We start from the raw sequence: 14,025 nt of genomic DNA, 5'->3' as shown, positions 1-14,025 counted from the left end.
AAGATATCACCCACTTTATACGGCTTTCTTCCCATGACAGCCTTCAGATCATTTAGAGGCATTTACCATTCGACTGGTCTTCACCGTAATTCTTGTGCGATGGCGCGTACAGGAACATCAGGGCGAAAACATAGAGGTTCCACATCCCATAGATGCCGGTGAAGAAGGCACTGTTCACTTGTATCGTTATGTCCCCCCACTTCCAGTGGCCTTCGGTCACCTGCCAGGGAGAAAGCAGACACGCACAGGCTGGTCAGTAAGACCAAATTCTGTAAAAATACAGAAGTGATCCCCTAAAGCACTAACTTGGACTAAATCAATAAGAAAAGCGTCAATTCAACAGGATTGAGTAAATGGAGTATAACAGATTCAGTGACGCAGATGTCAGGCTAGGATTCTCCTCTTTAGCCTCAACCTGCAGGAAAAAAATGATCCTTACAAAGTGATTCCATCAGGATTTCTTTAACTTTGATTTACCATTCTTAAACGTGACAAAATCTCTCACATCCTGCAATATATCCCTGCTGTAACTGATGTGTACAGCGAAGATTGCCACATGAAGGGCAGTACCTAGGAGACAACTAGTTACATCTGAAAACATTAGACTTCTATAAATAGACCTTTTATAGAAGGAAAACCAGCATGAATAATGCGAAGAGCTAATGTGCTGAATGCCTGCTTGCTGCTTCTGTCTTACGAGAGGGGCCTAGGCTGACAGCATCAGCCTTGGACACACAGAGATTTGTCAAGATTTATGAAAATAACATCAATATTAATATTACTTGAATCATCAATATTAATACTACTTGAAGATATGCAGACTGTTCACACTGAAATGTTGGCTTTCCATTAAAGAAAAAGACCTAAGGGGGAAAGACGAAAGCTAAACTAGCTTGAAAAGAGTAGCTGGACAAGACTGTTTGCATTATGCCCCTACGCAGTGACAGTTTCGGTCATCAGCACTCAACGAAGAATCAAATTGCCATGTGACATTTCTTGAACCACTGCTTCAATCAGACAGATTTTTAGGAGCAAAATCATCTGCTGCTGTATTTTGCATTGGGATGCACCAAGTACCCCAAAGCATAAGTGGTGCAGTGAGGAAGAAACGGCTCCTGCACCTGTAATTCTGTAGTTCTGGACTTGTGAGGCTGTACCCACGGCTCTCCTGAAGCTACAGGCTGCCTATGCTTAGGAACAACCATATATGACATCTTTGAAACAGACGCAATCTTAAAAGTCACTTGGAGTAAACCACCAAAGTACATTTAAGTAGCGATATAAGCTCATTTGTACAGAGAGATTGCATCGTAGCTCAGAATAAATAGGTATCGATACTGTTGGAAACAGCAGGGTTGCAAAGTCAACCCAGGGAAGATTGAATTCTGTTATTTCTCTGTGGGCATACAAAGCCACCGGATTCTTTCAATGTGAACAGAATATTTTTCCTCTTGCTGAGTTCTCAGAAATGACTAACCCATGTTGGCTGATATTTCAAACAGCACAGCCCCAAACCTTACCGTGAGCCAAAGGCCTTTGTGATGGCTTCAGCCTGACCAATTTCATGGCAGTGCTTCAAATAAACAAAAACAACTTCTTAAAAAGCAACTTATTACCAAATCTGCTTATAACAGGCATGCCTCATCTGAACAGCAAGTGAGCTGATGTTGTTAGCAGCTAGGGAATCGGAGGCTGACATTCTCAGACAGAGCTGAGTTTCATCACTCACCTGGCTCACGATGAAGAAGATGACTGTCATCGCTGCACAAGCCAGGGTAATGAGCATCAGGAACTTGAACCTAAAAATCAGCCCCTGCTTAGAGAGAAATGTCACTGGTCACATTAACAGAATCCACAAAACCCATTTTTGTTTTTAGCGTATACAAGACACAAGTATAAAAAAAAAAAAAAAGGCAAAGAAAAAAAAGGGTCCAACCCACGAAACCCCAAAGCAAAACAACCTCCACCCACTCCTCTGTGCCGTGTTCACGACAGCCCATATTCTCCGCTCCCCACACGTCTGCATTCCTGCCGGATGCTCCGAGCGGGGTGTGCATGTCTGGGCAGCTCCGGCTTTCCATTACACTTGCTTTTGTGACTGATTTACCAAGAGTTAACATGGAAAAGGAGGCAGGTCAGTGTAAGCCATGGGTTTCACTAGGAGCCAGCCTGATAGCTCATAGCTTTTGTAAAACAAACATTTGTGGAGAGCTTGCATGGCTTAGCAAGACGAGTTGGTGTTTCTACAGCGTGGGTACTGTACCAGACTAATCCTCACCTCCACGGTCTGTCTGGGAGGAAACTGCAGCGATTCTCAACGCTTGTCAAAACTATGCTGGCTATTACAGAAGAATGTAGATTATAAGACAAACTAAGGCTCAGGATCACTTGGTTGGGAATCTGACTGCATACTGTACTTGCTTTCACTAGTTTTACATTTTTACTTACAAATTCTTTTGGTTTTCTTTTTGTGCGTGTGTTGTTTTTTTTAACCTGTTTCTGGAGTTTCGGTGGAAATGTCAGTGTCTGCGTAATTACTATGCCACATTGCAACAACAAATGACTATTAATTTAACTCTTCCAGATCAGATTCATGCTTGCCAGATGTTTGTACGTAGAGCACGGCTGCAGCTCTACAATACGAGCTGAAGTCCTGTGCCTCTTGCTCAAGGGAAAGATGGAAAAAAAAAAAGTTCAATATCTTCTTCAAATTCTCTCAAGTCCAGTTTTCTATTTTTTTAATGTGAATTCCTGATGGGTGATAACGGACTTGTTTAAATCAGAAGTGACCATCATTTAACAGAACAACACTGGTGATAAATATTTACGCGCCCATGGAAACAACAGGCGCTCTCAGCTTAAGCACTTAAAGTGAGCTCCTTGTGTTTTGCAGCAGCTAAAGACAGCTAGGACAGAAACAGCATACAAAAAATGGGGATAATGTGCTGAACGTGTCCATTTTGATCCTAGTGGGACAGTTTTTCTTCCGCAACTTGGTTAGGAAAACACAACCCCAAAAATCTGAATTCACACCATGGAAAAACAGGGTAGTCTTCACAACACTTTCAATTAAACACAATAATTAATATTACAGGAGGAGAAACAGAGGTATGGGGAGCTGATGGGCTTACACCCCATAGTAATTTAAATGGTAATTTGGGCAATTTTCTTCCATCTTCTAATACTGTGAGTAAGCTGGGAGATGGCAACTACTCGTAAGAAAGGAGAGCTAGCTTACATACCCTCCTGAGAGTTTAAAATACTTTATCAGGACTAAAGACCCAAATGAACAAGAAACTTCACAACAGTCAAACAAAAAGGCAGTTAGGGGATTTGAGCAACACAAGAAAGCCAATAAAGATCAGACCTTCCACTTCAGGACTATATGGGTAGGGAAGGTCTCAGTATAGACTCTAAGGTCAAAAATGCATTTTAAAAATAAAGAATCTGTGGAACAAGGAGGGGCATTACCTCGTAATGAAGGCGGCGAGCCTTGCTCATGGCTGGGAGGCTTGACTGCTTTCCACTAATGTTTCTGAACACTTGAAAGACCATAAAACACAGGAAGAGAAAATAGAGACACAAGCAGATTCCGGCAACTATAATAAAGGCCATCTGAGCAGCGCAGGTTAAGAGAAAACGGTATGAGCTAAACAAATAATAGCAAACAGGCAATTCACTTATTTTAATATCATCCCAAAGATCATAACTAAACTTCCAGCAGGCAGCATTCACTCAGGACGGCAGCCTGCCCACGAGTGAGTGGGGAGCACGGGCTCCGATGTCCCCCAGCACTCGGCACGGCAGCGAGGAGGGATAACCCGCCAAAACGCCTGCCCATTCAAAATCTGCAGAGGACATTTGGGAAGCCATCACCAACCAGTGTGATCTTCAGAGAGGCTCCTGCAAGAGGGCTGGATGCTGCGGAAGGGGGACTAATCGCATCAGCTTATCTCAGCCCAGTAATCCAAATTAATGGCAGTGAAAGCAAGCCCTTCCAGCGGGACCTGAAAGGGCAGTTCATGGAATGCCTCGGCCACGTGTGCCTGAGGAATCAGAGCAAACAGAGGGCCCTGGAGCAGATGCCACCGCAGCTGGGGTCAGGGGGAAAGCAGAGCAGGCGCTGCTGGAGCAGGACGGGCTCTGGGCTTATTGTGATGACACCCAGGACCTAAATCCCCCATGCTTTCCCCCAAATCTCAGACATCTTGAGGAGAGGCTCAGTTCTCCCGTGACTTCCCCGAGCACAGCACCAGTCCACACCGGTATCCAGCACCAAACCTGCCAGAACTGCTTCTTCCAAACATCACCAGCACCTCCCACAGAGCCTGAGCACCCCCCCACAGACCCAGCCTGCCAAAAGGAGGAGGGTTTCCCCTGCAACCCACAGGTATCTGGCAGGAGGGAAACGCCTCCCTCTCCTACCGACACAGACCGAGCCTGCCCTGAGCTAGGTAGAAGGATACAGCCAGCTCTGTGCCAACTTCGGTGGTCCAGATGCTGTAGAAGGGGTTCTTCAGCTGCACTCCCCTGCAAAGAGGAGAGAAAACACAAAGCTGCCAACGAGCTCAGAGAGCCCCACATCTGCTCCGCAGCCTGGAAAGAGCCAGCCATGCTGCTTTCCCATGTGGGTGAGAAGGAGAAGAGGTGGGAAGCATTTCTTTATGACCCTACGGGACAAGATACGCTGCTGGGAAATGCCAGCATGCCTCAGTGCACTCACAGGAGCTTCTCCTCGCTTCATGAGATGGGGCAGTGCTTCCAGCCACGGGGGTTAAACTGCTGGTCCCTGCTGTGGGAGGTGGCCAGGAGCCTCTGCTCGCTGCTCGGGGAAGGCTTGCCCCAGGAGCAGCACGCACAGGCTGGAGAGCAGCGCTGCACCTACCTCTCGCACATGTCGAAGATGAAAAGGCAGAAGGAGCCAACGGCTATGGGTCCAACCTGCTTCCAGTACCCTGAGAGACGATTCCGCTCATTCTGGTCCTAATCAGAGGGTCAAGAGGTGGGAGAAGGAGAAAAAGGAGAAGCAAGTTAGCCTGAAGTCCTCTTACCGGGTGTGGGTCCCCACAGCATTGTTTCCAACTCTCCACAAGGGAGTTGCCAGGTATCTCTGCAAGTGGGGCTGGACACAACCTTCCCTTCCGTGTTGTACCCACCATCATATGCTCTCCGCAGAAGATGATCCAAAAGGACAGGAGCATGGCATAGAAAATGCCTTGTCGAATGTCTCCAAAGAGCAACATCCAAGTCCAGTCAAATCCAATGGAAAACCACTCCACAGGGATGTTAATGAATGTCATGGAAATTCCCAGAGCAAAGATGACCCTGGCAAGACAGAAGCACCATCTCTTTCCAGTTTGCAAGGCAAGAATACAAAGCCCCAAAAGCCAAAGCTGTGCGCGAAGAGCAACAGAAGAAAATCCAACATTGTTTGGGCAGTGGCGGTGAGGTGCCACCTCCTCCCAGCAAACCCTATGGGGTGGGCAAATACAGCTACTCATTCTATGTGGGTTTAATGGGAAAGAGAAGCTATGGGGCTCTCCTGCTCCCAGTGTGCCTGAGCGGAGGGAGGGGACAGAGAAGACACCATCCCTGTCTCCCCAAACACAGGCTCTGCCTGGGAGCAGCGACCACCTCGGTCAGGGTCCTCTTGGTTGAGGGTCACCTTACCCAGCACGTGAGCCGCTACTCACTTCTCCAGCAGGACAGGAGCGCGTGTCATCAGCGTGATCCGTCTCCAGTACCAGACCATGATAATTAAAATGCTGGGGGTGAGGAAGGTCTTCATGGCAAACCACACTTTCGTAAAGCCTCCATTTTGATGGATGCCCTAAGGAAAACCAAGGTGGAATGCAACAGCTGTACAGGGTTTAACATTATTATGCTGTGCTTCTCCTTACAGGAGCTGACAGGAGAGGCAGATACGTGGCAGTACGTGTAAGCACAGGTAGATGTAAGTACTCTTTGAAAGATGCGGTTTCTCCAACACAGGAAAGGGAGCAGGTGCCTACTAAGCACCCAGGCCATCTGAGCAGGCTTCAGAAGTCCTGAAAACAAATATCAACACACAGCTTCCACTGTGAGGTGGAGAGCAGCCGAGAGAGGGGCACTCTGACACAGCGTGGAAAAAGCTGGCAGAATTGCTCTCAGACAAGTAACAAGATACTCATGAAGCTAAGTCACCACTGGTGGAAAAGCATCGGCCAAATGAATGCGTTTCTCCAGACGCACGCCCTCCCACCACTGTCTGCAGCCACCACAGCTGGCTGGCTCGCTGCTTCTGCTGAGAGGAACAGTGGTGGGAGGTTTTCCAGCTGGGAGCACCCATGGCCACCAAGCCTCAAGGGAGGGCAGGAGCAGGGATAGCTGACAGCGGTCCCAGACATCTGCGTGGCGAGGGCCAACTCCAAGACAGACCAGGTGCCCCCTTGAACCCTACTTTTCTGTTCCTCCTTATCTCCTAAGGCTAAGGCAGGGCTTAATCAGGTGGAAGAGTCTGCACCTGAGCCAGACTGTAGTGGGGAGGAGAGGACAGAGCTCTCGGAGCCGAGAGAAGAGCACGGCTCTGGATGTGGTCACAGGGCAGTGCAGGAGGGTGGCACTGCTCAAGGCTTGGGATGGGCTCCTCGGAAGACAGCAGTCAAAGGAGGCATCCCTTGGGAAGGAAGAAAGTCACATTTGCAGGTAGGAGCTACGTGCAATGAAGAGTAGGATCCAAGAGGAGATAAGAAAGGAGCTGCGGCAGGCCCTGGGCAAACATCATGGAGAGAAGCAAGACAGACACTTACCACGAGGCGGATATCCTTGATTTCGCCAATGCCCACATTAATGCCTTTCCTCTCGTTCACAGGGAGACGGATGTTAATGAGGTAGTATTTGTGGGCCACGCTGCCAATCTCCATGAAGGGAAGGAAGTCACAGTCGTAGTGACGGCCTTCGGACTCCAGGGTCTAGCAAAAAGGCACAGAGCAGCAAAACGGCAGTCAGCCTCAGAGGGACCAGCACACCCTCCACGGTGAGGGTCTGCAAAATCCCTAACACTGGGGCCATTGCTAGTACCGAGAGCCTGTTTGCTAATTCCAACCTTCGCCTGGGGAGAGTCTGTGCAAGTCTGGAGAACATCAGAGGTTTGGGGACATTTTTGCTCAAGTTTCTAACTGTTTTGGGTCATTGAGTCAACAGTGTTTGAACTCAAGCAGGTTCACGTTCTCAGGCTCTTACATGCACTTAAAGTCAAGGGAGCCTTTCAAGAGGAAATACTACTTTGGGATCCAAGCTTCCTCCCTCAGCAAGCACAACTTGAGCCAAAACAAAATATGCAACCCCTTCACACGTGTCTTTACGTGGAGTTTCTTAAGTCCTGTTTTACCAGCAATAGTGCCCTCAGGACCGCATATGTATTTACTGCATATATTTATGGAAGGGTACAGGTGCTACTGGAGACATAAGTGGATTATTGAAAGTGACTGTGAAACAGGAGAACAAGACACAGAGCTGAAAAATATGGCATGGTAAAGAGATACCAGATTAATTTAAGCACATGAATTACAGTTTGCAGCACAAAAAGAAATATCTTTATTTAAACAAGATGATCTGTTCTCAACTGCTAGCTGTGCTCTCTGCTTCTAAGCTTTGTAGCTTGAGGCATTAAAAAGTTATTTTAAGAAACTCTTGCCCCACCTTTCCAGGTCCTTTGAATGCTGCAGTGTCCCTGGTGGGCTATTTCCTTGCCACTCCTGAAGAACAAGGTTTTGTCCATCACAGAAGCGCAAGATGGAAAGGTCCAAGTTCTCTAGGATGGTTTGGGGTATACAAATCTCAAAGCATGCGAGTTCTAGACAACAGCTCTGCAACACCTCACACCTTTTCTGCCTTACATTTTTAACTCTACCTCCGACTTCATCCCCTTCTCTTGTATCACCAAACAGAACCAACTGCATGTGGAGCTCATCAGGTTTTCAAAGAGTTTGAGCCAAGAGAAACCTGACGTGTTTTAAAGTTATGATTGAACAACTCAGAGCTTCTAGGAAGCACCACGAAGGAAAGCAAGAGGACAATTCCCCCCACACCTCCCCCACCTCCAGTGTCAACAAAACACCTTACTTTTGGTGAGCCAAAGGTGCATTTCAGCTTCCTGATCTCTATTGCATGTGCTATTTCTTCCCAATCATCAAACGCATCATCGCGATATGCTAGTGACACATCCAGGGTAATTTCTGCGTTTTCTTCTGCAAGAGTAAGGAGACATCAGGCTTGTTAGAGAGGAATGGTACAGAACATCAGAAGGGTGGGAGAGCATCTAGACACTGAAAGGACCTTTGAGAGGCACACAGCTACGGAGGGAAATGGAAATTTTTGCATTCCAAACAATACAGATCAAATTACCTTTTTCAAAACATTTATCTCCTCTCTACTAGAAAAGAAAGAATTTTTACTGGTCTTAAAAGTCTGATATCTTTCTAACATACCATGGCTTACAGTTTATGTTACAGCTGTGGGTGAAGAGCATTATTTATTCATATAGGATTAGAAACAATAACTTGTGTATAAAACTGGAACCTAGACAGCTGCAGAGACACAGTAAGCCAAGAAGCAATCCAGCAGCCCCTTCACCGTGTGTTGGCGGAGGGACAATAAGACAGGCTTCTACGTAGACCTTCTGCAGGTAACAGAAGCGTGTGCAAAGGGTGTTTCCGCTTCAGGAAACAACTATATTGCATCATAGGATTTGCTTTAAATCAACATTGAAATAGTGTTTAGTTACAGAAAACCACAAAAAAGATGAAGTATACAATTGTGTATAGTTAGATGAACTGTATAAAGGAGAAATCATGCAACTAATGGTGCATTTCGTTCATTTAGGCATGATAGCAGAAGTCATCTATCAACGTGACCTTAGGTTTCTCGTGGCTGTAGGTTCACCATCTGTAAACACCGAAGCCCAACATCTTGAATAAAAAGGTCTAGAATATACCCCCCTTAACAAAGATGTATTCTACCTGAGAGATGTTAAATGAAAGAAAAAGGGTCACAGAGGCCTTTGGGTGGGACAGGAAGGGAGGAAGCAGGGAAAGGCACTGCTGGGAAAAGTCAAAACGCATCACCAAAAGTACAAATTGCTTCAAAATTGCTCACAACTAGGATCTTCTGCTCTTCAAAGATAAGCCAGGGTTCCCAGAGTAATAAGAAAACACTACACAAGGGTCCTTTAAAAAGAAAATTAAAAAATTGAAGTTTAGCTATGCTGGCCTTGCTGGAAAAAAAACTCAGAAATGACCGCACATGATGGAGTTGATGTTTTCTATGTGTGTTATTTAGCTTAAGTCATTCCACATAAGCCTTTTGAAGCCCTCCCCTCCATGCCCACGCCCCACACCAGCACTGACTTGTTTCTGCCTTTACAGATGCACCAACTTGCACATCAGTAAACACACACAGAGTTTATATGCCCAGGTAAGGTCACCACATGAAATTTGCGTGGAAACAGCTTGTCCTCTCCTGGACAATATCACAGTAAGAATATGGGGCGTAACTGCTTTTAAATACGCTCTTGATGCTGCCAAGAGGTCATCGCTGCAAGAAGGAAATGGGGCTGGAACAGACTTATTTAGGTGCCACAACTGAGCATGTTCATGAAAACGAGAGTTACAGTTGAAGTCTGCCAAGCAGCAACACATAAACATGCTTTGGAAACCCAAGGCAAGTCTGTACCAGCTCTACCAGATGTAAAATCCTGCTATTTACCAGGCACAGATCCAAGAGAAGGCTCTGAAAGAGGGACACATTCTGAAATGAGCCTCTGCATGCTACAACCTCGCCTCTTTTCATAGATCACCAAACTCTGAGAGCCACAGCTGCTGGAAAAGCACTGGAAGATGGCTACAGAACCATCTGCCATGTAGAAGTGTTGGAAGACAGCTACAGAACTATCTGCTGCAGAGAAGCTTTAGAAGATGGCTACAGAACCATCCACCGTGGAGAAGCGTTGGAAGATGGCTACAGAACCATCCACCGTGGAGAAGCGTTGGAAGATGGCTACAGAACCATCCACCGTGGAGAAGCGTTGGAAGATGACTACAGAACCATCCGCCCTGGAGAAGCGTTGGAAGATGGCTACAGAACCACTTGTGCCAGTGTCAAAGCACTGCGCTCTCGCTGCAAACAGCTCACGCTTGCAAGCTCCCTGGCAGTGTGCTGTGACACGCTCCCGAGCTCAGAAATGCCTCTGCAGATCTAAGCTGACACACGCACACATTCCATCAGGGCTGCGTCACTGTATAGGCGGACACTGTACGTGCTCCGTCCTGTAAGGATGCGGAAGGCATACACGATGTCAACGCCCATCGCTTTTCACCAGGAGCCCTCTGTATGACAACAGGGCTGCCTGCTCTCTCAGCAACAGCCCACACTGGGGAACGGGCTGCAAAGACACATCAATACTTGATGAGCTTTGAAGTTCAGCTCCGAAAAAAAATCTGGTCTTCATAATTCTGAAGGGAGGCTGTTTCACGTCTACAAGTAAGCATGAGTCTTTCAAGCGCTGTGCCCCCCGTATGTTTGTCATCTTTTTCAGTTATATTTTTGTTGGGAATATGTGGTGGCATACTCATCCAAAATGATGGGAAGGGGCGTGGATGGTATCTGTGGTTTAGACTTGCTATTTATACAGGGTTTGGAGGTGGCTCTGTTATGCATCTGATGTGGATGCATCAAGATTTTTCTGAGCATTTTTTTTTGCACATGTGATCTATACCATCCAGATTGATATCAAGTTCCTTTCCGCAGCAGCCATTAGTTAGGTTTCCATGAAACATGAATTTGCCATCTCAGATCCGCTATTTAGAAGACCAGCAAAACAGATAAATGGGATCATAAGGTTAAACTTGGCCTGGCTAAAAAGAACTACAAACTTCATTTCAGAAGCCATAAAACCAACTGGAATGCTTGGGATTAAATCCAACAAAAACAGCTTTCATTATTTCATCTTTGCAGTCCAAATGTTGCTGCTGCCATCGAGTATGAAAACCAGAAGGCAGGAGATATACTAGTGTGTGCTTTTCCAGACCAGTGGATTCGAATCTCCCTCTGTATTTCTAGCAGTCTCTGCATCGGGGCAACATCTCCCATTAGAAAAGAGTTTTTGTACAAAGACCCTTCAAGCCCGTCAACGTAAAATACATAAATATGTCTCTATACATACACACGCACACATATATATAGAGATATGTATTTCAGCACAGCAGACATAGTCCTACGCCAGTCCACTCTCAGCCTTTTGTTAGCAGTCTCCACCGTCCAAGAGGAACAAATAAGGACAGTGACACACTGTTTGGCAAAGAACTGAATTTTAAGAAGATTCATGACTTATTCACATTAATACCAAAATGTCAGATGGTGGATAGACAATTTGGGGGGTGTGGGGGGTGTGTGCCCTTTTTGTGCACGGCACTAACGCTCCTGAAGTCCTCTGAATACTAAGGGCAGGCTACGTGCCTGTGCAGGCATATGTGCATGAGGGGAAGGGGGAAGAGAAGCAGTAGCTGATGTTCCACCATGCTTGGCTTCGGGATAAAAGAAAGGTGTTTCAAAGCAGCGTTATTTACCATCAAAACAGCAGATGGGAGGAGTGAACAGGAGGCAAGAGACTGACAGTCGAGCCAGTTTTTACTTCTGGAAGTGCTGAGAGAGAGCAGAGTATTTTAATTATTCAAAGCTGAGCCATAGCAGAAGAGAAAGAATACAGGCAAGGAAGGAAGAGAAAAAGCTACTGCAAACCTGTGCTCAGCTTCCCAGATGCTAACATGTTCGAGGAAAGCAATTACTCAGCTCCTGTGCACATGTTAATCAAGATTCTCCAGAATTTCCCAACAATAAAAGGTAGAAATAAGTAGGTAGAGATTTCTGTCTTATTCAGTACCAAGAGATGAAATTACCCATGCCAGGAAACTTCATCTCGCAAGGACCATGTCAGAACATCTCTTCACGGCATGCTCCAGATTAACCTTGCCTTCACAGATCTTGTAGATAACGCCTAGATAATTTGGAGCCTGGTAAATCCCCTCTGGTATTAGCAGCTCAAGCGTTGAGTGACAACCTCACCAGTACCATAGGATTATATTAAAAACCCTACAGAAATAAGACAGGTTTGTTTATATGATTATGTGTTCCGGGGATGACCAACAAGAAGACACGCTCTTGCTGGGGTTCCCAGCCTTGAGCTTTCTCAGCGACTCTCCATTTGCAGGGCTATGAGATGCTTTGAAGTAGGTCAGAGCTGTCACCCCCCTCTACAGCAAGGGACTACCCAGTACCTGTCATGTTCTGAGCACCGCCAATATATTTTTTCACATTGGCGTTTTACTGCCAGACATTCGGTGCCCGAGATATTTTCCGTGATTCACTTTGTAGTGCGATATTAGCAGAGGATATCTTCACTCACATTACAATAGTCTAAAAATAGAGGAGTTGTTTCAGAAGATGGCTCTGTGCCAGCTGCATACTAATACAGCTGTCTGGAAAGAAGCATATGCAAGCAAATAGAAGAAATGCTAGAATTATTTGCATTACACTTCCATGCTTCAACAGCAATCTGAAATTACAAAACCTACCAAAGAGACCAGAATTGGATGAATTCAGTCTGCAGCGCTTAGGCATATGACTGTACACAACTGCTTTGCAACTGCAAAGAAACCAGAAGTTATTCTCACTTACTAACATTTTAAGTCCAGTAGATATGAGAAGAAAACAGGGGTTTTAGACTGAAAATTTGTAAAGGCCCCTCCATACTGTTACACCACCTGATAAACAGAGGCATCATTATCTAACATCCAACATAGTGCAACCGTCAGTTTGTACTCCCCAGGGATACTGCATTCCTAGATGTCAATTCAATATTAAGCAATTTCAGGTTTACTTTTGCACAAGGTGAAACTGAGGCAGGAAAGCCAAGAGTGCAGCTCTGGGGGCTCCTGAAGCCTGTGGCAGTCGGGGAGCGAGCAGCCTCCAGGTCCCTGCTCCAGCTAGGGACGGATACCAGCAAATTATTTCTTGGCACGTAGAAGGTCGTGCTGCAAAGCAGCTCAGAGAGAAGGACTGATGTTCCCTGTTAAGAACACTGAAGCTTGCCAAATGCAAATGGCCCAGACCCATGGCAGCAGACCAGCCCAAAAAATAAATAAAATATAAAGAAAAGAAAAAAAAAAAAAGAGAAATCCCCTCCAAGCTCACAGCACAACCTCCCACCCTTCTCTGAGGTATTCTGCCCATGAAAGCGCAGCAGCAAGATGTGCCAACAAGCAACGACTAAAGCAAAGCAGGAATGAATTTTTAAAGTGAGCCTGATGTGCAGGGAACAGAGATGACCGCCTAACTAGCTGAGGAAAGGGGATTTGCACACTCGCTACCAGCAACCCCATCGGTGGTGGATGGCCGCAGAGCTGCTCTGTGGGGGGGAAGGAGAGGCAGCTCCAGGAGCCAGTGTGGCCACCCCGTCCTGTCTGGGAGCAGGGACAGTCTTTTCCAGAGCAGATGCTGTTTTGGAGAGCGGTCCTCAACAAGCTCAACAGCTTTCATCCCTCCCCTGAAAGCGCCCGGCGTTCCTCAGAGCTGGCGATGGGAACCGGACCCGATTGCGCAGTCACGAAGGAAAACTTCAGCTTCAAAAGCAGCCTTTTGCGCACAGGAGATTTCTTACGGTTGGAAACCAGAGGACGGCCGCTGCTCCCCCGGGGACGCGGCCGGCGGCACCGCAGACAGATGGCAGGGATGGATGGCTGCACACCGGGGCTCCCGCCACTGCCCTGTGCCAGCCGTTGGGCGAGCGCCGGAGGGCTTCCCGGAATCCCTGCAAACAGGGCATTTTGCACCACAGCAGGAGCAGGGCTCGCTAGCAGCTGTTGCCATCCTCGCGAGCAGTACTAAGATTTCCCATTGCAGCTTTTGTGATTGAGGTACGGGTGGTTTTAAGGTAACTTCATCTCGTTTCTCTATCTGCCGCCTTTCCCTGCTCAGGAAAGGGTTTTTTAA

At 46.7% G+C, this 14,025-nt stretch overlaps 1 protein-coding gene across 2 annotated transcripts in view; it reads right to left on the bottom strand.

Annotated features, from left to right (window-relative positions):
- Positions 1–14,025, bottom strand: part of WLS (Wnt ligand secretion mediator) — a 44,432-nt gene that overhangs the window by 3,953 nt on the left and 26,454 nt on the right. For both annotated transcript variants that reach the window (XM_049808460.1, XM_049808459.1), the window contains 9 exons: positions 8,104–8,228; positions 6,789–6,950; positions 5,694–5,830; positions 5,157–5,325; positions 4,886–4,983; positions 4,467–4,530; positions 3,472–3,615; positions 1,730–1,813; positions 67–220 (listed from right to left, as the gene is read on the bottom strand). In XM_049808460.1, coding sequence (XP_049664417.1) covers positions 67–220; positions 1,730–1,813; positions 3,472–3,615; positions 4,467–4,530; positions 4,886–4,983; positions 5,157–5,325; positions 5,694–5,830; positions 6,789–6,950; positions 8,104–8,228 — 1,137 coding nt within the window. The remainder of the gene's footprint in view (positions 1–66; positions 221–1,729; positions 1,814–3,471; positions 3,616–4,466; positions 4,531–4,885; positions 4,984–5,156; positions 5,326–5,693; positions 5,831–6,788; positions 6,951–8,103; positions 8,229–14,025) is intronic.

This window comes from Accipiter gentilis, chromosome 8, assembly GCF_929443795.1.
Source record: "Accipiter gentilis chromosome 8, bAccGen1.1, whole genome shotgun sequence".
NCBI classification, from domain to species: domain Eukaryota; kingdom Metazoa; phylum Chordata; class Aves; order Accipitriformes; family Accipitridae; genus Astur; species Astur gentilis.
Note: the sequence above shows the minus strand (reverse complement) of the source record. Positions and strands in the feature narration are given on the sequence as shown.